The following is a 25157-nucleotide window of genomic DNA, read 5'->3' as shown; positions in this document are numbered from 1 at the left end:
CTGAAGAGAGAGCGAAGCCGAGATTCTAATGTGTCACCCTGAAGTTATACCCAGCCCTAGATCAGACAGAGGGAGGGACTGGTACCTCTCAAATTATGAAGCTTACGGTCCCCACTGCCCCAAGAGTATAGGACTTCCCCCAACGGGCTGCCAGATCTCCATGCATTGTCTCAGAGTGGGATGGCAACAGGGAACCACAGTTTATCCATGCTCTTGCCTCTGAGCAAAACTGTCTGGAGAGCCCATTGTGGGTGTTGCATCATGTGCCCTTGCTTGCTTAATTGTCATAAGCAAAACATAAAAAGCTACCTCCCAAAAGAGTTCAGTATCTCATAGTACTCTTTTAAAAACAAAGCATAACAAAAATGAGAATGATAGACAGAAAATAGAGAAAACCTGATGGGTTTTACTCAAGTGTATCTTGTGTGAGAAATTGGAAATATAATATTAGTTAACTTTTCAGCCTATCCGTACATTTGCCCTGTCTGTGCTCTGCTTCAGTCTCCAGTTACCTGTGAGTCCTGCTCCCATTCCTTCCTTCTCCTTGAAGGTCTCATGAAGTGACAGAAGCTTGGATATGGAAGTCACATTGTATTAGTTTCCTATAGGTGCTATAACAAGGTGGCTTCAAACAACATACATTTACCATGTTACAGTTCTGGAGGTCAGAAGATGAGCTAGTCTCACTGAACTAAAATCAAGGTGTGATCAGGGCTGCATTTCTTCTGATGCCTCCAGGGGAGAATATACTTCCTTGCCTTTTCCAGCTTGTGGAAGCTGCCTGCACTCCTTGGCTCATGACCCAAGTCATTCCGGCCTCTGTGTTCCTCATCATATCCCCTTCTCTAATTCTGACCCTTCCCCCTCCGTTTTTTAAAGACCCTGTGATTGTATTGGACCCACCCTGATAATCCAAGAAAATCTCCCTATCTCAAGATCATTAATTTAATCACATCTGCAAGGTAACATACTCATAGGTTCCAGGGATTGGGACCTAGGCATCTTTGGGGAGGGGATCTTAATCTGCCTTTCACACACATGAGGGGCCACCCCGCCCACCCATGTGTCTAGTGCATGCATTCCTCTTCATGGTTCCTAGTGGTGGTTTTCTGGCTCATACTTGAATATTTGTATTGACTAAGAACACATCATCACATTGTCTCTCAAAATGACTTATGTTGGACCAATTTCCCCTTCTGCTTGGAACTTCAACATTTTAAAATTCAGTTAATTCTATTGTCTACCTCTTCCTTCTTGTGATGTGTTCTGAGTCCTTTCTCCATATTGTTTATGGTCTGGATGACACCATTTGTGTCTGTCTCTGTGTTGTAAAGATAGTCCCTAGAACTGTAATCAGTATTTCAAAACCGGTCTGAGAAATGCAAAGCAACACAGGACTACTACCTTCCTTGCTCAAGTCACTTCTCCTGACAAAGGCTGAATTGCAGTAGCTTATTTGATGGCCATTCTTACTGCATGGTATTACAGGTTTTCATAGGTAATGTGGGGTCACTGATAATACCTAGGGCACTATTCTTAATCCCTACACTTTAATTTCCTCATCTGCAAAATGGAAATGATAGTGCCTTTTTTATAAAGTTGATATGATAATTTAATGAGATGTTCTACTTCTAGCATTTTGCAAAGTACCCAGCACATAGTAGGTACTCAATAAAGTGTACTGCTGCTGCTGTTGCTACTAGGACTGTTACTACTGCCATCATCATTAACAACATCATCAACAGTAATCTAAGTTCACCTAAGTCATTTACACATTTTCTTTTTTAAAAAAACTAAAGGACAGGAAATTTTATTTGGTTCCATAACTCTTAACAAATATCCAGCTTGTGTGTGTGTGTGTGTGTACGCAATACACGCGCAAGCACGCACACACACACACACACACACACATGCATATATATATATAAAATAGATAAAGCCGCTGGGACAGTGTACAGTGGTTTACATGCTATGGTGATCATGCACTGTATCCTTTATCCAAGACATTCATAAGACAGAAACAAGGATTACAGTTTTCAACTACTGATGGAAACTCTTACCCATCTAGGTCAAGCTGTTAATGGATCCATTTGACTGCAGTCACTGAACTCTTGAGTTTGTTCCCAATTTTGTGACCTTATCTTTATCTTATCTACAGTGGTATTTTGAAAGGCCTTCATATGTGTAAAGGCTCCCTAGCCAGCAGGCCTGCTAAAGAGAAAGAAAGTGTGGTGCACATCAAATTTTCAGAGTAATAAACTTGAGAGGTACGAGGTGTTAATAAACATTGTCAGGGAAATAGCTTTTCACACGGGTGCTATGACTCCATTTCATACTGACTTGATGGTTTCTCTCTTAATTACCCAAGATGCTTTCTGAACACCATTTGGACTCATGAGTTTTCTCCAGAGTCAACCTCAAGTGTATTGATTTAATTAGCACTTGTTTCAACTTGATCCTTCTGCATATTTTGGCAAAACTTGGCACCTTGCAAAATTGGAACATAAGCAAGCTGTAAAATTCCTGGGGAGAGGCACATGGAGAATGTCGTCCAGGAGAAGTGTTCTTCTTGTCATGTATTCTCACTTCAAAGAAATCTGGTTTTAGTCTAAAAGATTTGCAAAAGATAATGGGGTTACAGGGATAGTGACAGTTAAAGAACAGAAAATTAAAGCATACGTATGAGGGGTTTGATTTCGTGAACGTGTTATTTTCCGGAGGTTCTTTTGTAAGGCATAGAAACAGCATAATATAACAAAGTAGTGTTGTCTCTCCTACCACCTCTCGTTTACCCACCTTTACCCTATTCTCATTTTAATAACGAAAACCTGAGACCCAGAGGTTTCTAATACCCTGTAGACACTGATGTCACACACCATAGCAGTAGCACAGACTAGAACCTGTATCTCCTTATTCTGATTGTCCTGTGAACCTAATGCCTTTAGTGTATTTGAATTCAGAATCTCTTTTGTAAAGAAGAGATAGGAGAATTCAGCTGTGTTATGAGCTAAACAGGCCTTGGGGACTGGCCTGAGAAGCTAATGCCCTTTGGAACCTTACTCCTTTGTCGAACACCGTAGCCTACTCAGGGTGCTCATCTTCTCATGAGGCCTTCTCTTATTACCCTGTTGAAAATTTTAACTCTCCCTCCATCCCCATTCAATACTCTGTATCCTCCTTCTCACTTTTATCCACAGTGCCTATTATCGCTCAGCATACTATATATTTTACTTATTTATGTATTTATTAAGGACTTACCCCTGCTAGAATCAAGACTCTGGGGAAAGAATTTTTGCTGTATTCACTACTGAATCTTCCTGGCTTGGAATAATAGTATCTAGCATACAGGAGATGCTCAAGAAACATTCGTTGAATAAATACAGGTACATAGAAAAAGAATTTTGTGATGCTGGCAGTACATCCCTCATTTTCCCTCCTTTGGGCCTAGCCTATGGACAGAGGGAAACAGGTTACCTTGCAAACCTCCCTTATCACCTCTTGCTTGCCTTTGCTGGAGTCTGAGAGGCCATGTCCTTCCAGCAGATAACAGTGGAAAGCACCTTCCCAAGAAACACTTAGTCTTTATTTTGCAGGACAGTTAATCCCTGTGTGGTTTGGACAAGCTAATTACTCATTATAAGAAATTCCTAAGGTAACAACCCCTGTAGCTACACTTCCCATTAGTCAGTGTAGGTTTTATAGGCTATTTGTAAGCAGAGCTACTTATTATGTGTCACTTACTCCAAGAAGCAAAAGAATTCTGCTGTTTTTAGCCAATATATTTTGCTCTAAAGTATCTTGATTTGAGTGTTGTTTTTTTTACCTGCCAAATCTGTTCGTGGAAACATTATTGTCAAGAATTTCCTCCCAAACCTCTTGTTAAACTAGCATGTGCAGACCATTGTGTGTACCAGACCTATTTTTTGTTTGTTGAAGTCAGTTGATTTGCTGTTGATTCTATAATGGAATTGTTAAATAAATAACATCAAATGTGGGAGTAAAAAATATATGTAGTAATCAAGTGAAATAGAAAGTCTAATAAACATAAAATGTACTGGGCCATTCTCTAAAAATTAGTAAAGGAAATAGTTAAAACAGAAAACTTTCAAAGCACACAAATATAATTTTTAAAGTGTTGAAATATGTTGCTTTTCTACTGGACTTTAAGTTCATTGCCTTCCCAAGTTGGTTTGTATGAGCTGTATAAGAGTACTAGAAATTCATAAGCCAGAGACCTCTGTATTGTTTCCACTAATGTATGTTTTATAGACTCTTTGTAAAGGGTGACTAAGATGTAATTCTTTTTAGAACTTACCCAGTTTTTCTGTTTTATGGCCCACCTGTATCCTTGTCAGCCTAGGTTATTTGCAAATGATGCCATCATAAAAAGTTGGTCTTTATAGAGGAAGATGATCTGGCACAGTGATATTCTCCCATGGTCCATGGTATTGAGGAACTAGGATACTTCCTTGTGCACACTTTGACGAAGAAGTTTTATAAAACTCCGAATTGTAGACATAGTTATATGGTTATTTTTCTTTCTAGTGATTTTCTTTCTTATGGGGAAATTTTTTATTAGAAAACAGAGTATTCAAGGTCAGGAGATCGAGACCACCCTGGCTAACAGGGTGAAACCCCATCTCTGCTAAAAATACAAAAGATTAGCCGGGCATGGTGGCACACACCTGTAGTCCCAGCTACTCGGGAGGCTGAGGCAGGAGAATGGTGGGAACCTGGGAGGCGGAGCTTGCAGTGAGCCAAGATCCCACCTCTGCACTCCAGCCTGGGCGACAGAGCGAGACCCCCCTTTTTTTTTCTCAAAAAAAAAGAAAAGAAAAAAGAAAACAGTATTACTTTTGATTTTTTCAAGTGTTTGAAATATGTGTTAAGTAAAAGTAAATTCAACCTTGCCATCTCACCATTTACCTTTAAAAACTTTCTAGTTGTGCTTTGTTGACTTATTTCTCACTTCTCTATGCATTTATTATTTCCCGCTAGTTTAATTTTTATAAAAGAAGTAAAAGCATGCTGTTAGCACATTTGCCTAAGTTTGCTAGTTGGCATCAAATTTATCTTTTTTTTATCTTGCAATAATAAGAAAGGGTTGAGATTTTTAAAAACTCAAGTTTTATAAATCACCAGTAGAGAAAAAATCGACAGTATATATGTACATAGAATGTGTCTATTTGAATATAGGGCCTTTCTCAATTGTTTTATAGCTTGATGATATGAAATATTAAGCCAAGTTTGTCTGTATGACTGAATTATTCTACATCTGTGTTCATAAAATGCTAATCTGGATTCTTCCAGCAGTGAGATCATTTTGTCCATGAATTTTGGAAAAGATTTAAGTTGTAATTGTACCCTTTACAGTCCTATTATTTTACTACATTTAGGTATTTCTCCTACCCTAAATTGCTATGACTATAAAGTAATAAGACTGGTTTCTCTGAGCCACCCCTGCTAGGCTGTCATTTTATAATCACACCTCATAAATAAAATGAGGGAAATATTGAAAAATGGTGAGACTTCACAATACCTTCCTACTTGGTCCCAGTATTCGCCTCCTAGATGTACAATTACAGTGTTTCTAATTCAGACTAGCAGAGGCTGGCTGTTATTCTTCTCAGATGTTGGCAGTAAGGGTGAGGACACTTTTATAAAAATGCAAATATATTTGTACTTTTATATGTATGTATAACAGTATATTGTATAAACTAAAGTTTTTCTTGATAGAGCACTTTATTACATTTCCTAATATATATATAACATGGTTTTAATTTTCGTTTCCTTATAGGTGAAATGAGGAATGATTTATATATCACTATTGAAAGGGGAGAATTTGAGAAAGGAGGGAAGAGCGTGGCCAGAAATGTGGAAGTTACGATGTTCATTGTAGACAGTAGTGGCCAAACCCTGAAGGTATGTTAATACTTCATATTTCCAGGTCAAACAAGTCTGTATAATTGCTTTCACTTAATCTTTAATGTGGTCAGTTATTTTCTGATTTACGATCAGTTAATTTCTGATTTGCGTTATTTTCTATCTTATTTTTCTCCTTCACCCCTGTGTAGTTTTCTTTCTTTTGTTTTTTAATTCACTAAAATTCCTTTCAGAAAAGAGAGCAGAAAAACGCAGTCTTCATGCTGAAGACAAGCCAGGAAAAAAAAAACAACAACAACTTTTACAGTTTGCTTAATTCATTGTGTCAATAATTTTCTTACAGCAGCTATTACTTAAAAGCAGCTTTTTTTTTTTTTTTTTTTTTTTTGAGACAGAATCTTACTCTGTCACCAGACTGGAGTGCAGTAGTATGTTCTCCACTCATTGCAACCTCCCCCTTCCGGGTTCAAGCAATTCTCGTACCCCAGCCCTTCAAGTAACTGGGATTACAGGCGTGCGTAACCATGCCCAGCTAATTTTTGTATTTTTAGTAGAGACAGGGTTTCACCGTGTTGGCCAGGCTGGTCTCGAACTCCTGGCCTCAAGTGATCCTCCCGCCTTGGCTTCCCAAAGTGCTGAGATAAATGCAGCATATTTTTAAAGCCATTTCATTATTTAATCCTATATATTTTCTTTCTGACCAAAATAGGCATGAAGACTAGGGTACTACTTACTAATTGGGGTGAGAATAGCAGGTGTTTTTATGGAAGAAGTATTTTTCAGGAGCCCCTTCTTCATAGAGACATACAGTTGCCCATTTAAATAAGAAGGTTGGCCCTGGGGCATAGTGAGTCACCTACTGAGGCACAAAACAGGCTTTTGACTATGGCAGGTTGGGAACTTTGCCATGTAGTTGAACTCCAAGTGGGCCATGCAATCGTCCATCTCCCACGTGTCACCCGGGTCTACCCTTGGCACAGTAAATCCTTGGAGACCAGCATCAGAATTAAATAGATACACCCCGCTAAGCAGCAGCAAGTACAGAAACACACGGCAAAGGACCAGCGAGGTAATTTCATAGTGCTATTTGAGAGGCAGGCAGATAGAGCAAAGTGATTGCTCTGCCTTTTCAAAAGATCTTTAGATGAAGCTCTCTTTAACCTGTGTGTTCTTCCCTTTGTTAGGATTTTATCTCCTTCGGCTCTGGGGAGCCACCAGCCAGTGAGTACCACTCCTTTGTGCTTTACCATAACAACAGTCCCAGGTGGTCTGAACTGCTGAAACTTCCCATTCCTGTGGATAAATTCCGGGGCGCACACATCCGCTTCGAGTTTCGGCATTGTTCCAGTAAGTGTTTGGTGGCATTGGCTACCTGTCTCTATTGTGCTGGAGTATCCTGCTTACTGAGCTGTCATGAAGATGTGGGTTGATCTTAAGTTGATTACTTTTGTAAAAATTAGTTTGTTCCATTCTAGAAAGATTAGCCAGAAAGGGGAGGCACAGTGTTAAAAGCTAAACTGTTTCTGGTGGTCTTAGGCAACCCTAACCATTCTGGTATCTCCAGGAGCTGATCCAACTCTCACACAGATTGGGGAAACCCACCAGGACTTTTCATGGCATGTGAAGCCACTGGGAAAGCCTTTGGCCTGTTCAGATGCATATCTGATTCATGTGTATCTGCATCACTGTACTCTCTCAGACAGTATTCAGATGAGAATCAAATAATGTCAGCTGGAAAAAGACTTAGAAGTAACATGAAGTAATTGCCTCATTTTACAGATTTTTTTGTTTTGTTTCGAAGCAGAGTCTCACTCTGTTGCCCAGGCTGGAGTGCAGTGGCGCAATCTCAGCTCTCTGCAACTTCCGCCTCCCAGGCTCAAGCGATTCTCCTGTCTCAGCCTCCTGAGTAGCTGGGACTACAGGCGCCCGGCCACCACGCCTGGCTAATTTTTGTATTTTTATTACAGACGGGGTTTCACCATATTTGTCAGGCTGGTCTTGAACTCCTGACCTCAGGTGATCCACCCGCCTCGGCCTCCCAAAGTGCTGGGATTATAGGCGTGAGCCACCACACCCGGCCTCATTTTACAGATCTAAACAACCCAAGACATAGAACTGTTACAGGGTTTGTCCACATGGGCATTGCTATCCATAAAGTTATCACTTCTCAATGTTTCTATTTCCATTTTTTTGCATTCATTACCACCCTCTCAAGCCCCATCTCTCTCCCCCAACTACCCCCAGTCCAGGAATCTTCTGATATTCCTTGTGTCCCTGAGTATATCTTAGCACTGCCAGTGTACATTGTGACCAGAGAAAGTTTTGGTGCATCTAGCTTTGGGAGCAGTACAACAAATGAGAGATACAGGGGAATCACATTTTTGAAGAAGCAGCAGGCTCTCTTCCAGTCTGGAAGGAATAGGGGCTTTGCCAAAAGATTTGTGGTGAATTTACCACAGTGATATTGTATTTTACCCAAGGTTCAGGCAGAGAAGGAGGACTTTATCTTTTGCTGGAACTATGGCATATTTCAGAATTGACTCAGGAGCTTCATAAATTATGCTCGTGTGGATGTATCTGAATGCAGGAAGAGAGCTAGCAGGGTCTTAAAATTCTTCCAAATTCCCAGAAGAGTTTCATGTAAAGGACTTGAAGTAGGAAAACATAAAGGACTTCGAATGGTGCCATACTATTTCTTCCATCAATCTTTGTTATGAATTCTCACTGGGGTCTAATATGAGGTCTGAGCTTTAAGGTAAGAAAAAGAGAAAATAAAGGTGAAATAGTGGGGAAAGAGAGAAAGAGCATTTGGAGGTAATTATTCGAATTCAGAACTTGGAAAGTAGAATAAAGGCTATTTTCAGTAAAATCTGTTGGATCTCTACCTTCTTGTCCCTGTACTGCAAAAATTCCTCATAGGTTTTTTCTTTTAATCTTCATAATTAAAAGTCAGAAGAAACAGCAAAATGTAAAGAAGAAGGAAAAAAATCTTGATAATACCACAAACTATGAATAACCAATGCAATCATTTTATAAAGTGGGCTTCCAAATATTTATCTGTGTGTTCATATATTTATTCAAAAACATCAGTTATTCATGAAACAAATATTTGTTGAACACCCACTATATGCCAAGCATTTTACTGGGTACTAGAGACACATCAGTGAGCACAAGAAAATAGCCCTGCTCACAGAGCTTTCATTCCAGAGAGGAAAGACAGATAATAGCTGAGAAACTAAGTACATAGTACATCAGATAGCAAGTGATGAAGTGCAGTGAAGACTTAAATTGCAGCTAGGGAGTAGAAAGTGATGGTACTGTGTTGCTATTTTACACAGGGCAGTCAGGAAAGACTTCGCTTATAAGGACATGTGTTGGCAACAAACTAAAAGAAATGAAGGCCTGAGCCATTGAGACTATTCTGTCTGGGGAAAGAAGATTCCAGGCAGAGAGGACAGTACAAAAGGCTTGAGGTTGAAATATGCTTGGCCTTTTCAAGGAATAGCAAGGAGACCAGGAAGGTAGCAGAGGTGCCAGATCTTGTATAGTCTTTTATTTCATGATGAGGACTGTGCATTTTATTTGAATTGAGAAGAACCACGAGAGGATTTGGAGTGAAGATACACCTGGCTACTGTATGGGATAATAGATTATAGGTAGTATGGTTGGGAATAGAAAGACCGTTTGGGAAGCTTTTTTTAGTCTTCCAAGTAAGAGATTTAAAGTGTTCTGCATTACGATGGTAGTGGTTCAGTTCTTTTTTACAGAATATTAACAGATTGGATCTGAAAGAAGGAGAAAAGTCCAGGGTAACCCAAAGATGTCGGCCTGAGAATGAAGTAATCATTTAATTAAGTGGGGAAGACAACAGGGAGAATCTGTTTGGGGAACAAAAAGCAAACATTGCATTTTAGACATGTTAAATCAGAGATATCTATTAGACACTCAAGATGTCAAGTGGGCAGTTGAGTAACGTCCAGGTTGGAAACTTGGGAATGAGAACATACAGTTCAGTGGTTGGTCTACTGAGCCAGCACTAGGGGGTGGGGAGGATCCCTGAACTGTAGCATTTGCTGATTTCCATGGTGTAGATACTCCCACTATGGCCAGTTTCAAGCTTCCAACATGACATCACTGAGTGTAGAACTGGGGAGAGATGTGCAGTCTCAGCTTTTATGGGCCAGTATGATCCAGCTCCAGCACATCACTAATTTTGATGATTTCTAAAGTCTGAGACTGATTGAACTTCCTAGGTAGTAAGTTTAGATAGCAAAGGGGAGTCCAAGGATGGGTCTCTGGGGTACTTGCCATATTTAGAGCTGGGAGGATGAGAAGGAGGCATTAAATGACATTAAGAAGGACTGTCTAGTAGGTTGAAGGCCAATGCAGGAAGAAGAGAATCCAGGAGCTAAATGAAGGCAGTTTTTCAAGAGAGGATTGATCACGTGTCAGGTGCCAGTGGTAGATCAAATAAGATGAGGACGAATAATTTGATTTGGCATCATGGAACTCATTGAACCTGACAAGTGATTTTAGTGAATCTGTGGTAGTAAATGTGAGTTAAAGAATGAGATGGAGGGGGAAAAGGGGGAGTAATGGGTATAGACAAATCTTTTGAGAAGTTTTGCTATAAAGGATACAAGAGCTATGGTCATGCGTAGGAAGACTCAATGTCGTCAAGATGTCAGTTGTTCTTAAATGAACCTGTAGATTCAAGTTTCTGTATTATCATTGATGTGGAAATCTCTTCCGAGAGATCTTTGGTGTGATTTTTGCTTGACTTTTTAAAAAACATGAATTATTTTTCCAGTTTCTCTATGGGGTTGAAATTAATGATTTTAAAAGAAAGTCCTTTGCTATAATTACATTTTCAGGGATGTCTTCATATTAGGGACCAGCACCAGCCAGACAAAATTACCGTTTTCTGCATGAGGCTCCACTTCTCTGTGCTTAAATGCCTGGAGCAATTAAATGCTGTGTTGCTAACCTTCTTGTCCAATCTTCAGGATCACCATACCTAACTCCTCCAGCTCAGATCTTACTGCATCCCAAAGTTGAACTTGTCTGTTCAAGTATAATGCTCCACTTGTGAAAGAGTAACCATCCAGCCCTTAACAGGTTGCTGGCCCTGGAGAACTCTCTGCCCATCTAAGTACAAAGGGAGAGTCAAGTTAACCAAAGAAGGTTCTGTTAATGCTTTCTCCATTTTTGGAGGGAAAAAAACAAAAAGCTTGGTGGAAAGAAGTGGAATGGTACTTAAGAGACCTACAACAAGTTACCTAACATCTATGACCTCAATTTCCCTATCTATAAATAATTACTAATGATCCTTGGCATTTCTAGCTATTGTAATTCTTAATTAGGCATCTGAAAACCTCATCGCCTCATTTCCGGCTTCCAGAGTAGTGAGCTCTTATTAAACTATAGGTTTAATATTCATATTGTCTTTCAACGTGCCTAACTTATTCCAAGGAGGTAACTGCAACAGGACTTACTTTCCTTACGTGTGTGGATATAGGGAAAGAAGTTCTGTCATGGACCGGGGTAGAGCTTAGAGATTCCCTTTTGATGGGTAGTAATCAAAACAAACCATTTCACTTTCATTCATTCACTTGTTCATTCATTTATCATATATTTATTAAGCACCTACTATGTTCCTAGCACTCTTTGAAACAATAAAATAAACAGATAAGACCCCTGCCCTCAATGGGACTTTGGGGTAAAAAGAAGAAACAGGCAATCCACAAATTTTTAAAAAGCAATTTCAGATAGTGATTCCCATAAAGAAAATTAGGCAAGAAATGTAAGTTGCAGATAAGGGGGCAGGAAGAGGGGATTAGAGGGTGGCTGCTCTATATAGATGGCCTATCAGAAAAGCTGTGCTGCATTGTGTAGTGGGAACTGTTGTGTATGGGTTATATTTCTCGATGATTATGCTTCTTGACAAACTATGTACCTGAACATAGATACACTTAAATAAGCAAGTAATTTTGTTTTTTACAGCAAAGGAGAAAGGAGAGAAGAAGTTGTTTGGGTTTTCTTTTGTCCCTCTGATGCAAGAAGATGGTAGGACTCTTCCAGATGGCACTCATGAGCTCATCGTGCATAAGGTAACATCAGTCAGATGGTGGCGATGGGCAGTAAAAAACAGTGCTGAAATAGCACCTCACTATCTTATCATTTTGAAAAGAGAAAAAAATGACTGAAACGAATATTCTTGTAAGATTGCTGTCAGGGAGAATGTCTTTTTCAAAGTATTGTTTCTATATTGGGTTATATTCTAGAACATATTTTAGAGATGATTTATGTTTTCATCCTAATTTAGGGGTGGATGTTTGGGTAAACCTGTGTATTGTTCTTAAAGTTCTTTCCATTGCTGTGATAGGGTTAAGTAAACCTTACAAATGACTTTTTAAATACTACATTACGCGCTTTCTTATCTAGGTCTGTGTATCCCCAGAAGTAAATTTAGCAAGGTCAGCATTACTTCGTTTTGTCTGCTATTGTTACTAAGCAGGCAGAGAAGTGGCTGTATTTCATCATGACAACTTTAGCAGTTCTTATAAATCAAGAATTGTCATAAAAAACATTTGGAACAAAGTGTATTGTAGTAGGCAACAAAAGAAAGCTTGCAAAGGAAGAACCCCTTGTAATTATCTGAGAATACTAGTAATAATGAACTATAGGGTAAAAAATGTATTTTTAAGTGCACAGGCAATTTTCTCCCAAATATTCCTCCTTTGCATTTCTCCATTTCTGTAACTGTGTAATAGTGAGGCCCTTGTCAACTCTCACCTATGATAACTGGTCCTGCTGACCTGGGTCTTGTCTGCCTCTAGCCCAGACATTAGGGTCACTCATCTAAGGAGCAGATCCAGCCATGTCACTTCCCAGCTTAAGACCCATTCAAAAGCTTCTTGCTGAGAGAATAAATCCCAGGCATCTCAGGGCATGCCAGCCTTCTACCTCCCTACTGCCTCACTCCTCACCACTTCTGGCCTCTTGATGCTACAACCACATCCAGCACATTCTAGTTCTTCACCCTCTGCTGCTGGCTCTTTCTGCTATTCCCTTGCCTTGTGGCTCCTGGAGTCAGCCTTCCCCTGCCTCTCCCTCTGAGTATCTTCTGCTCATCCCTGGAGGCTCACCTGGGCCACAACTTCCCTCAGAAACTGTCCCCTTCTTCCTAGCCCAACTCATATTCTCAGCTGACCAGTTGCCCTTCCCTGAGCTCCCTGGTATCTTCACACATCTCTTACCATTGTTCTCATCACACTGTCCCAGAACTATCTGTTGATCCCTCAGCTTGCCCCGTTAGATTTATGAGCCCCTTGAGAACAACAGCTATGTAGAGGGATTCTGGCCTGTGATAGATGTTCAGTAAAGATTATTGAATGAATAAGAGATTACAAGCAAAAACTTTCTTTGGATTGCTAGTTAAATGAGAGGCAACATATAACACACCTGGTATTTTCTTTTTTTCTTTTTTCTTTTTTTTTTTGAGATGGAGTCTTGCTCTGTTGCCCAGGCTGGAGTGCAGCGGCACAATCTTGACTCACTGCAAGCTCTGCCTCCCGGGTTCACACCATTCTCCTGCCTCAGCCTCCTGACTAGCTGGGACACCAGGCACCCGCCACCATGCCCAGCTAATTTTTGTATTTTTAGTAGAGACGGGGTTTCACCGTGTTAGCCAGGATGGTCTCTATCTCCTGACCTCGTGATCCGCCCACCTCAGCCTCCCAAAGTGCTGGGATTACAGGCGTGGGCCACTGCGCCCAGCCCACACCTGGTATTTTCTATTTTTATAGAATGTATATTTCATTGTCTATTTCTTTAATCATTCATTTTCTCATTATTTGTTCAACATGTTTATTGACCACAGACTACAGCCAGGTACTGTTCTAGGTGCTGGGAAAATAGTGGCAAACAAAACAGCCAAATCCTTCTGTTTCTGGCCTTTATGTTCTCTCTTCATAAAGTAATCTAAAAGAGCTAACAAAGCTAACGGTGTTAAAATAGAAAGAAACAAAAATATTTTAAAGCATAGTAACCAGAAAAGCAAACAGAGGAACTACATATACTAGACTGCGGGGATGATCTATTTATCTCAGCTTTAGGTCTGAGGCTGCCCGATAAGATATATAATATAACAGGCAATGTCTTGAGCTTCAGTTTTCGAAAACATAAATGGTACTTCATATAAATGTCTTTGTAACATTAAATCTTAGCTCAGAAAAGATAAGGCTGAGATAACGAAGACTGGGCTCCCCGTTTCCTCATGATATGTAAAAGAATGAATCACTTCTACATAGTATATCCCATCTGGACCCTGTCACCTATGGGTCTGAGGGTGTGTCTTTGGCAGTGCTAGGTTTCCAGTCAAGTCCTGGTTGACTTCTCTTCGTGAGCATGAACAATACCAAGATTCTCAGTTGCTGATTAGAAACATGCATATGCTTAAAATGCCAGAGGACAGGTAGCAGAGCTCGCTTCTCCATGTGAACATTTAGGAGTCAAACAGGTATTAATTCCTAGACAGAGTCCTGTCCAGGTGCCTGTCATCAGGGCCAAAACTTTTCTCAAAAATAGGACTTTGACTCAGTTGTAGCTCTTCCACAAAGATTGACTTAGTACTAAGAATCCTAATCCATAAAGGGAAATTTATTTGAGCATGAAAATTGTGACCTCAACCACAAGAGAAACTCAGTATGGTATGTGTAGGCTGTCTAATTTGGGGCAGACCTACATTGTATAGCTCCATCAGGAAGCATTTGCTCCACAGAAAAAACCCCAAGTAGCTGAGTTTCTTATGAATAGGGTTATTTAGTATTTCTTATTTACAGAGTTGTGAAATACTTGCCAAGTATAACAACTTTTATTTTTCTTTCTCATACTACTGAGCCAACAAATTCAGTTTCAGCTTATGGCCACTTGTAGTTTATGATTATGAAACCATATTACCAGCATAATACATAATCCTTCTTCTGCCACGACAGGAAAGCACACAGCCTGCTGATCATTGTGCGGCCTTGAATTCAGTATTTAAAAAGAAACGTGGAGAGAGAAGTGTATTTCAAATTATGAGCTAAAAGTATAGCCCATTTAATAAGTGGTGTTGAGATAAATAAAATGGGTATTAGGGGAAGTGGGGAAGAGCTGGATTCCTACCTTCCTCTTATTGCGAAAACACATTCCAGATTGAATGTAAGAAATAAAACTGGGCCTGGCACAGTGGCTCATGCCTGTAATCCCAGCACTTTGGGAGGCCAAGGCTGGTGGATCACCTGAAGTTAGGAATTCGAGACCAGCCTGGCCAACATGGTGAAACCCTGTCTCTACTAAAAATCAAAAAAGTTAGTCCAGCGTGGTCGTGGGTGCCTGTAATCCCAGCTACTTGGGAGGCTGAGGCAGGAGGATTGCTTGAACCCAGGAGGCGGAGGTTGCAGTGAGCCGAGATCATGCCATTGCACTCCATCCTGGGCAACAGGAGTAAAACTCAGTCTCAAATCAATCAATCAATCAATAATCAATCTGTACGAGCCTTAAAAATACGGGTGAACACTTTTATAATCTACAGGTGAGAAGGGCCTTTCTAAGGATGTCTGAAATGTTAGAAATCAAATTTAAAAATCAAGTAAATTTGGCTACATAAAATTTAAGATATTTATTGATAAAACAGTCATAATCTAGGCTGAAACACATTTCAAACTGAAATATAGTTGCAACACAGCTTGTAAAGAGTTGCTTTATAACCCCATAGGTAACCCTTATAAAGGGTTGCTATTCCTGATTGACCAAGAGTTATCACAAATCCGTAAGAAAAGGAAAAATTGATAAACGCTACAAACAGACTATTTAAAAATAATAAATGCAAATGTATAAAATAAAAGCATGAATAAGTAAAGAAATCCGTTTAAGTTAAAAAATTTGAAACCTTTTTTCCTATCAGATTGGCAGAGATTTTTAAAGCCCAGAATTGGAGAGCAAGGTTAAGGGAAAACAGTCTCATGCATTTATAGAAGAAATATGAATACTGTTGTGTTTCTGGAGGGCAGTTTGGCAATACGTAGATAAATTTTAAATGTGTATATCCTTCAACTCAGCCATCCCACACATGTTGGTATTTTTTGGGAGAAGATAATAAGACAAGGTGAGCAAAGGTGATTCAAGGATGATCACTGCAGATTGCTTAAAATATGGAAAACATGGAAGTAATTTAAATTGCCAATAACATAGATCCGATTAAATTTAGTTATACCCATACAGTGAATGAAATACTATATAGGTGGAAATAATGTTTACAGGATAATTTTATATGCATGGAAAAGTGCTTATTGTTAATACTTTATACATGCATATATTTAGTATAATACCATTTTTATAAAATTGCTTAACTGTATGTTCTTATGTATATATGTGCATACAGAGATGCTTGGAGTGATATCCTTAAATATTAATGACTTTTTATTTTCATATTGCTTAAATTTTTTGTTAGTGGACAAGTGTTATTTTATAATATTAATAATTTTTTTTTCATTTTGACCAAACAAAAATAGGAAGAGACAGAAATGTAAACTTAGCCTTGTTTTATGCTATTTAATTCTGGACTTTTATGTAAGTGAAGACCATTCTTCTGTCATATAATCTTGACAGTAATGTTTATGGTAAGGTTTTGAAGGAACATTAATTGTCTTGGATTTTTATAAACCATGTTCTGTGTCATTCATTGGCAGGTACTGCCCATGATGTCAAAGGTTGATGAGAGATGAAAAAAAACTGCGTTAAAAATGTGTCTTTAAATCTGTCTTGGAGATACGATACAGAGAATAGCTCTGGTTTGTAGTAGAGTATTGGTTAAAACCTACTTGCTCTTCATGTAAAGTATTAGTTTAAAAGACTCAATCCTGCAGTGAGCTAAGAAGAAATCTGCTGTGTTGAAGGCTATTAGTATCCTAATTTAGGCCTTAAATTTGTGAGGTAGTTTCCCTTTGTAGCAATGGCTGGACTTCACTTCTGAATGTGTTCTAAAGAAACCGTTCTTACCGAGCTGTTATAGTTAATACTTTGTCAAGGACCTGGACTCACCTTTTAGGGCAGGGTCTAAGGAATCCTAAGGGAAAAGGTCATTTTCAACATCACTTGATTGATTACTTATTTAGAGTGGTTTCCAATGTAAATAAACTCTGAAATCTATAAAAATTTGCATATCATTAGCTCTAGGAGAATAAGTAAAATAACTTACTTATCATTAGAGATTTTGTCCTTCCAGAGCCCCCAGAACATCAGTGATATCTCCAAATGGCTGACAGATAAGCCTAAAAATTCCCTTTGGAATTGCTAGTTTGCTAATAACCATATTTAATCTTAAGTTTTGGTATTTCATTCTATTAGAATTATTGTCTTCCTTAACTTTGTAGGAATGTATTTGGCTAAGCTTCTTCAGCTACCTGTTGGAAAGCAAGTTAAGAAAAAAGAATTAAGCAAAAAGTTAAGAAAAGAGAATGAAGCAAAAAATAAAATAAAAAAGAATGAGCAGAAGCAAATTTGTTTTCCAAAAGTCAAATCTCTTGAGGAGATTGATGAGAGAATCCAAAAAGAGGGGCCTAGGAAGACAGTAACTATGTGCTCAAGTCCCCATTCATTCTGACTCACTCTAATGGAGGAGTTTTAGTCACTGCAAGTACATTCGGAAACACCCTCTGGTCCAGTAAGAAAATAGTAATAATACCGTCTGCCTTGGAGAAGTTGGGATTTTGTAAATTCATCACTGTTGATTGTCAAGAACCACCATGGCAGAAGTGGCCCAACTCAAACAAGCTAGAGTTTTGCTTAGTAGAGAATCTGCTTCCTGTAGCGGGGTTTATTGGCTTCCTAATCCAAGGCATTCAAGAAGGAAAAGAGCCAGGTACAAAGTCAGCCAAATAGAAGGTGATGCTGTTTCCTGGTTGGAGAGGGATTAATTTAATATGATGACATAGACAGTAAAAGTCTATTGTGGAGTAACTTATTTCACCTTTGTTACCTAAAAATTTGTCCATAACCCCTTTGTGGCCCACATTTTTCTCTACAAGTTTTCAGGTTCTTATGCTATATCCTAGTCCCTAACTTGGTCCATAGTAGTCCAACAAATACACTTCACTGGCCACTACCTTTGAGATGGACTTCTCAAATCCAGGTAGAAGCTACTGTTCTCTGCTTATCTCAAACTTCAGTGTAGCCTTTTCCTGTAGTATGTTTGCATTCATAAGTAAAATGAAAAGATGAGGGGAATCTGAAAATTTAGGTAGACTGACAGGATTGCAATCTAGCCTGCTGCCCAGTGAACCCCATATGCTCCCCAGTGAACCCCATATGCTCCCCCAACTCTTCTAAAAGACTTACCCTGTAACCATAATCTATAAATCTTAGACAAGCCAGGAACATATCTGTCCTCCCCAGGCTTTGGTATAGAAGAATTGATCACTTGACTGATACTTCATTCATTACCTGCTGTGAGAGAAATTAAAAAACATCTGCAACATTTTAAAATAAATAACCTGGTAAGTTTAGTATAAAAACATATCAAGCTGAACACATAAGCTGAACAGTGGGGGGAAAACACTAAGCTATCTTAACAGGTAGACTTAGTCCTAGCACTTAGGGATAGTTAAGTGACCTGCAGAAAGCCCCTTCAATGCTAACCAATTCATACTGCTACATCTTCAGCTCTCCCAAAATGTTCTGCCTTAAGTGAGACCTGACTTGCCTCTGCTGAGAGGGCTTCCTGTATAGCTGCTGGAGTAGAGAGCCCCTCTTCCTAAGCCAGGTGTCTAGTGTCTGGTGGTCAGCTGTCTCCAAATACCCTAACGCTTTCCAGAGATACTCTTTCGCCACCCTCTTGTGAAGAGCTCCCCTATCCTCTATAAGGCTCATTCCATACAGCGCTGCAATTTTCCATGTGTCCTAGTTACTGTCTTCCACCAACTTGTATTTTGAGGGCCAGTGAGGAAGAGGGGGAAGATGGAGTGGTGTGGTAAGTAGCTGATTCGTTTTCCACAATCAGTCTAGTTCCTAGTTCAGAGTCTTCTCCTTCTGGTTGACTGTCCAACTTCCTGTCCTCTTGTTTTCTTGGCCACTTCAAGTCTAGCTACCTCCATTTGCCTTCTACTTCACTATGGCCACACCCTAGGCTGTGTTGCCTCTCTACCCATCAGAATCTCCCACTGATTAGATAGATGGGTGGATGAAATCATCCAGAAGCACTTCATATCAAAAATCATTAACTCCCAATATTCTGACCACAGCCTTTCAACCTTCTGATTTTCTAACTATGCCTATTTTTCAGTCTTTTTCTCCTCCACTAGACCACTCTATTTTCTTCCCATTGTTATCTAAGGTATCTCTTAATCCTTAGTTCTACTGTGCCTCCATAGGAAATAAAAAATAGTCCTAGATGAATCTGTAAGCATTGCCCTCTCCTATCCCCAGCCCTAGAAGAAATTAGGGCTGGGGATAGGAGAGGGCAATGCTGACAGATTAGGGCATTGCTAGAAGAAATTATACAGTTGCTATAGGTTAGCATCTACCTGGGTATAGATGTGGGTCCATCAACATTGCAGGCAAACTAGTCCTCACAAGAGCTATTTACAAGAGCTTACCATTCTCCCTACCCCACCACTTCCCAGCTACTTAACAGAGAAAACAGATGCCATCAGACAGGAACTTCCTTAACTTCTTGTGCTCTCTCCTTGCCACCTGCAAACTTATCTGCATCCTTCCTTTCCTTCCGGCTTCCTGTCTCAGGGGATGGGGCAGGATTCCTTTGCTTCAAGACTAGTTCTTCCACCTACTTCCTTCAGGATCTCCCTCCCTCCTGACTCTTCTGGGACCCTGCCCCTCCCGATGTCCTCTCTCTTCCTCCTGCATCTCTTCCAGCAGTATTCACACAGATCATAAACATGCTCAAGCCTTTTTTTTTTTTTTAATAATTTTTTTTAAATAGCCACCATGTTCCTTCTTCCCTTCCCGTCATGACATGCAGCCTGCGTGAAATGTCTGTCTTCCCTCATTGCCTCTGCTTCCTCACATCCTCATTGCTCAACTGAAGTTTTTCCCCTTTAGGTCACTAGTGCCCAGCCAGGGGCTAAAGCCACTAGACATTTTAAAAACCTTTCCATACTTGACTGCCCTATAGCATAGAGCACTATTAATAACACTTCTTGAAAATCCCACACTCCTTGGCCTGACGATGTGCTCCTGAGTTTCATCCTTCCTCCTCTTTGAGGACTCATTTCTCTTTATGGATACCTTAAATGTTGATGTTACCAGGGGTTTAGCCCTTGGCTACCATCTGTGTCTTATACTCTCTAGATCTATCTCATCCATTTGGGCAGGTAAGCTATGCTGTTAACTGCCAGATATGTTTTTCTAGTGCAAAACTTTTACCAGCCTACTGAACATCTTCAGTTGGTCTTCCCAAAGACACTGCACACTCAGCATATCCAAAACTGAGCATTTTGTCTTGTCTCCATCCACTCCTGCCATGAAGAGAAACCTTGTCACAGGCTTCTCTTGTCACATTTACCCACCATGTCTAAATAGTTGGTTGCATGACTGGTCAGTTCCACCTCCTCAATAATACTTTAATCCAAGGAATTTAAACCAGCGGTGAGTATTAGAACCACCTGAGATTTTTCTTATTCAAGAGATTTGGGGGTAATCCCAAGGCTTTTATGTATTGAAAAATTCCCTACTCCAGACATACTTAACTATGTATAGTTGCCTCAATATGCCCGTACTTTTTTTAGCAGTTATTTTAAAGATATTTTAAATTTATAGAAGAGTTGCAAAAATAGTACAGGAAATTCCCATATAACCTTCATCCAACTTCTCCTTATGTTAACCTCTTATATAAGCTATAGTATATTTATCAAAACTAAATTAATCTGGGTACGATTCTGTTAACATGGAATTTATTTGGATTTCACAATAACTTTTCCCACGAATGTCATTTTTTCTGTTCCAGGATCCATTCCAAGATCCCACATTGCGTTGAATGGTCGTGTCCCCATAGTCTCATACGTGTGTTTTTATTCCCCGGTGCCTTTAAGTATATTGTTTCTTCCCTCCCTTGACTTTTCCTCCCTTGCCTGCTTGATGACCCTTTTATCCTTTACAACTGAGGTCAAATAGTCCTTTGACCTCAGATCAAAGACCATCCTTTTCGATAAGGTCTTCCTTCCCTTCCCCAGCAGAACTGGTTTCTAGTGGTCTTTATCCCAGTGTTGTAATCAGTATTAACAGATGAGTGTGGAGATCAGACATGCAGTGCCCTCAAGGGCAGAGACTGTGTTCATTTCCTTGTTACATTCTTAATGCCAAACTGAAAGGCTGACAAATATTTGGAATTTAATAAATTTTTAATAATGACATAAAGGATGACTACTCATTTTGAAAAAGTTCCCCAAAGAAAGGTATTTTCCTCCAAAAACTATTTAAATCTGGTTTTTATTAACTGGTAATACAGAGTTTCAGCTGGATTGTCTACCATACTGTATTTTTTTAATGTAATTACCTACTTTTCACAAGTTACAGATCCCTTAATTTGACTAATTCCATGAATTCCTGTGCCAGTTTTTAAATTAGTAAATTGTAGATGTGGATCTCTCAATCATATATCTTGTATAACTCAAATATCACACTTCTGGAACACTGTCCGGGACTGACCACTGACGTTCTCTTTCACATATCTAAGACAGTAGTCAAAAAGTAGCCTAGAACATAATGCAGTATTCATTGCTGTACCAACTGATTTTTATTCCAGAGAAAGAAATACACTGTGAGCCAAACTATATGATCTCAAAGAAGACGAGACTACTACTGCTGCTGCTGCTGCTGCAAAGCCTGCATTTTAATAATTCTGTAAGAGTCTGAGGGAGCACATCTCTCTGGCCAGATCTGATTTCAGACTCCAAGTATACTAAAGCAAGGATGGTTCTCATCTCTCTCCTCTCTAATTTGTAAATTATCTCCATGCCATTCTAAGATAACTTGCACAGATTCCAACATAGCAAATGCAGAGAACTATCCTTCACTATTACAGTGACATCGTTTTGTTCCCCCAGTCCAGTAGCAGCTTCAAGAAGCCGGGGTCACATTGCCTTGTTTCCCCTGGAAAAAAAAAATGGCTTCATTAATTCTTCCCTCATCCGTCTGCCAGCATACATCTGCCATAACACTGGTAACACTTTAGCTGTGCTTGTGTCTTCCACAAGAAAACGAGCTCTCCAGTAGAGAGGACAGTGTCTTCTTACTCTCATATCCACATTGCCATGCTCCATGCCTTCACTGGGTTTGGTAGAAAAAATATTCTCTATGTGAAAGCCTAAACTGTGGTTTTACAAGTATTCCTCAGAATGCAAATGATCCGTATTTAATCACCCCATCCAGGTTAGGGGCATAGCTGGATTTTACCATGGTAACAAAGCCATCTCTCAATTACATGCAGCACAAGAATCTCACATCTGCAGTTTGGTGCTGTTGAGCCTGTATTGCTCAGATTTTTAGGCATTTAAGCACCCAACCACTATTCTGTTACACTTAATATTTCCAATTAAAGCACAGGCAGTGCCAAACCATACTTTTCCAGCCTCATTTCTATGACTTCATTGACTCTTAGCCTTTCACCTAATGGGAAGACTGTTTATTCCCATTTGTTTTCTCCAGTCCATACTCTAGTTCAAAATCTCACTCACAGTAGACCCTTTTCCCACCTGGGGAATTTACTGACTCCCTGGCTGGTTCTAGTATTAGGAAACTGGATAACCTTTTGGCTTAAACTCTAGGCGGCAGCTGTTTCTGCCTTACAAGTCTCCCTTCTAGAACCTCATTTGTATTACTCACTGCTCTTGAACCCATTTCTTCCCTATCCCTTGTCGTTGAATGAAAGAATGAATGATTTCTAGCTCATTTGTTGTGTTCCTAAGCTCCTGTGTTATGCCCCATCTGCTCCCACCTGCCCTTCCTCCCTACCTTATCCAGGTTGCATGATCCCTTTTGCTCCCTGCATGATTTGAAGACATAAACTAGCCATTTCATTGTAAGATTCATGAGCTTATTGCATTTGAAATTATTTCAGCTCCATATACCACTCTGAGCCCTCTCTCAGGGTGTCTCCCACAAAGATACCTTTCTTTTGAAAAGCTAACCGTTTTTGGTCTTTCCTAGCGATACCTACCGTGCAGTATTTTATCTATAAATTAAAAATGTTTGAATTAATTACTTGAATTCAAAACTTGGCTAAAACAACAGTAGAGGGAGGCAATGTTATATGGTAGTTGTGAATACAAATTTTGGTTCAAATTCTGACTGTGATACTTTCTAATATTGTGACATTGGGCAAATCACATAAGCTCCTTAGGTTACAATATCTTGCCTCAAGGATTGTTGTGAGAAGAGAATATACACACAGTGCAGAGCAGTGCCTGTCACACAGTAAGCACTCATAAAAGGTAGTTGCTTGGATTGCCTTAAAAATCTCCAGTATTTGTATGGTATATTAAGGGTGTGTGCTGAAAACCTCAAGGAACAATAAAAGATATGCTATAATATTTTCTGTGTGATAGCTTAAGTTTTTCAGAAATAGATTAAAACCTAACCCCATATCTAGTGTAATCATACTGAATTAAAAAATCAGATTTGAATCTCTGGTAAATATATAAAAGGGTTCATAGAGACCAAAGAGTAGTTACATGTTTTTCTTCACTGAATTGATGGGCAGAATTCTCTCCTGCTACCCCCATCTCTCTTACACACACCCCAGTGTTCTTGCCGAAAGCTCTTGAAATAACTTTTATGTCCAGAGTATTGTTCATATTTATTATATTTTATACTTGAGCAAGGGTGATAGAGTTTAGCTGTAAGAAGCTATCAAGATGTCATAACTCAGACAGACTCAGATGCTGAGGTCTTGGACCCCCCAGGCTGGGGGAGAAGTGAGAATGAAGGCTTGGTGGAACTGACCTGACCACATCACCTTTTCCTGGCCCATGGAAAAGCAGCCAAGTCTTCTATTCATAATACCCACTAAGGATACAGCACAGCCATCGCACCCTCACTTATACAAGTGGTCCATCCCATGGCAACCAGTTGAGCTACATGGGATATCAAGCAGGAATTCCAAGAGGCTGCAGAAGTGCTGCAGAGATGGCAGGCAGTTAGGGGGAGGAGAGTTAATAAGAGATATGTTTACAGGGGCAGAATTTCTGTGAACAGATGGATCATACTAGACCAGGGCAGGATCCAAATCCTGAGGAGGAGGCCTGGAAATAGCAGGACAGAGTGTCTGGGCTGGGTTTGGCATGAGACTTAGTCACACTAGGAAGTGGTGGTTAGACATATGGAACCCAAATCAGGATAGAGATGAGAGATCAAAGGATGTTTCCAACACTATAGACCAGATAGGGTAAATGTGGGGTGCTGCCCTCATGCTTTGACTTGCCAGGGATGAGATTGAGGGGAGGGGGTCAGTGATCTAGGGTTCCAGAACATTACTTTGCCTAAACACTTTTCCTGAAGAAAGCATTTGAAATATTCACTTTTATAATTATTCTTTAAACCATATATGTATGTTTTATGCATTCTTCTGTCTATATGAATTACTTTGCAGTAGTAAAAGAAACCATTTGGAGTTGTAATATTAAAAGAGAAGTATAGAGGCTGTTTATTATGTTTATACTGGTGTTTCTGTTACTGGGCAGGTGTATTAGAACATCTTGTCATATTCTGATTCTGTTTCTCTAAACTTGTTAGAGAGGTCTTTCCTAAATATTTATTATTAAAAATGTAGCCAGGCATGGTGGCTCACGCCTGTAATCCCAGCACTTTGGGAGGCCGAGGCAGGCAGATCACCTGAGGTCAGGAGTTCGAGACCAGCCTCAACATGGAGCAATCCCGTTTCTACTAAACATACAAAATTAGCTGGGCATGGTGGTGCATGCCTGTAATCCCAGCTACTTGGGAGGCTGAGGCAGGAGAATTGCTTGAACCTGGGAGGCAGAGGTTGTGGTGAGCCGAGATCGCACCATTGCACTCCAGCCTGGGTGACAAGAGCGAAACTCTGTCTCAAAAAAAGTAAAAAAAAATTGTGAGTCACACAGAATAGTCTAGAACACTAAAGGGATTCTGTGCTTAAACTAGGGCAGTAGCCTTGAAAATATTTGAACAAATTCGAAAGAATAAAGTTAATACAAGTTTTTAAATGTATAATCAGAATCATCTGAGCGTACCAGCTGTAT

At 39.7% G+C, this 25157-nt stretch overlaps 1 protein-coding gene across 7 annotated transcripts in view; it reads left to right on the top strand.

The window, feature by feature from the left end:
* Positions 1-25157, top strand: part of DOCK4 (dedicator of cytokinesis 4) — a 471214-nt gene that overhangs the window by 289808 nt on the left and 156249 nt on the right. For all 7 annotated transcript variants that reach the window (XM_003811224.6, XM_008963612.4, XM_034964844.2 and 4 more), the window contains exons 14-16: positions 5798-5922; positions 7068-7230; positions 11887-11993. In XM_003811224.6, the coding sequence (XP_003811272.2) occupies positions 5798-5922; positions 7068-7230; positions 11887-11993 (395 nt within the window). The remainder of the gene's footprint in view (positions 1-5797; positions 5923-7067; positions 7231-11886; positions 11994-25157) is intronic.

Source organism: Pan paniscus, chromosome 6 (genome assembly GCF_029289425.2).
Source record: "Pan paniscus chromosome 6, NHGRI_mPanPan1-v2.0_pri, whole genome shotgun sequence".
Classification (NCBI taxonomy): domain Eukaryota; kingdom Metazoa; phylum Chordata; class Mammalia; order Primates; family Hominidae; genus Pan; species Pan paniscus.
Note: the sequence above shows the minus strand (reverse complement) of the source record. Positions and strands in the feature narration are given on the sequence as shown.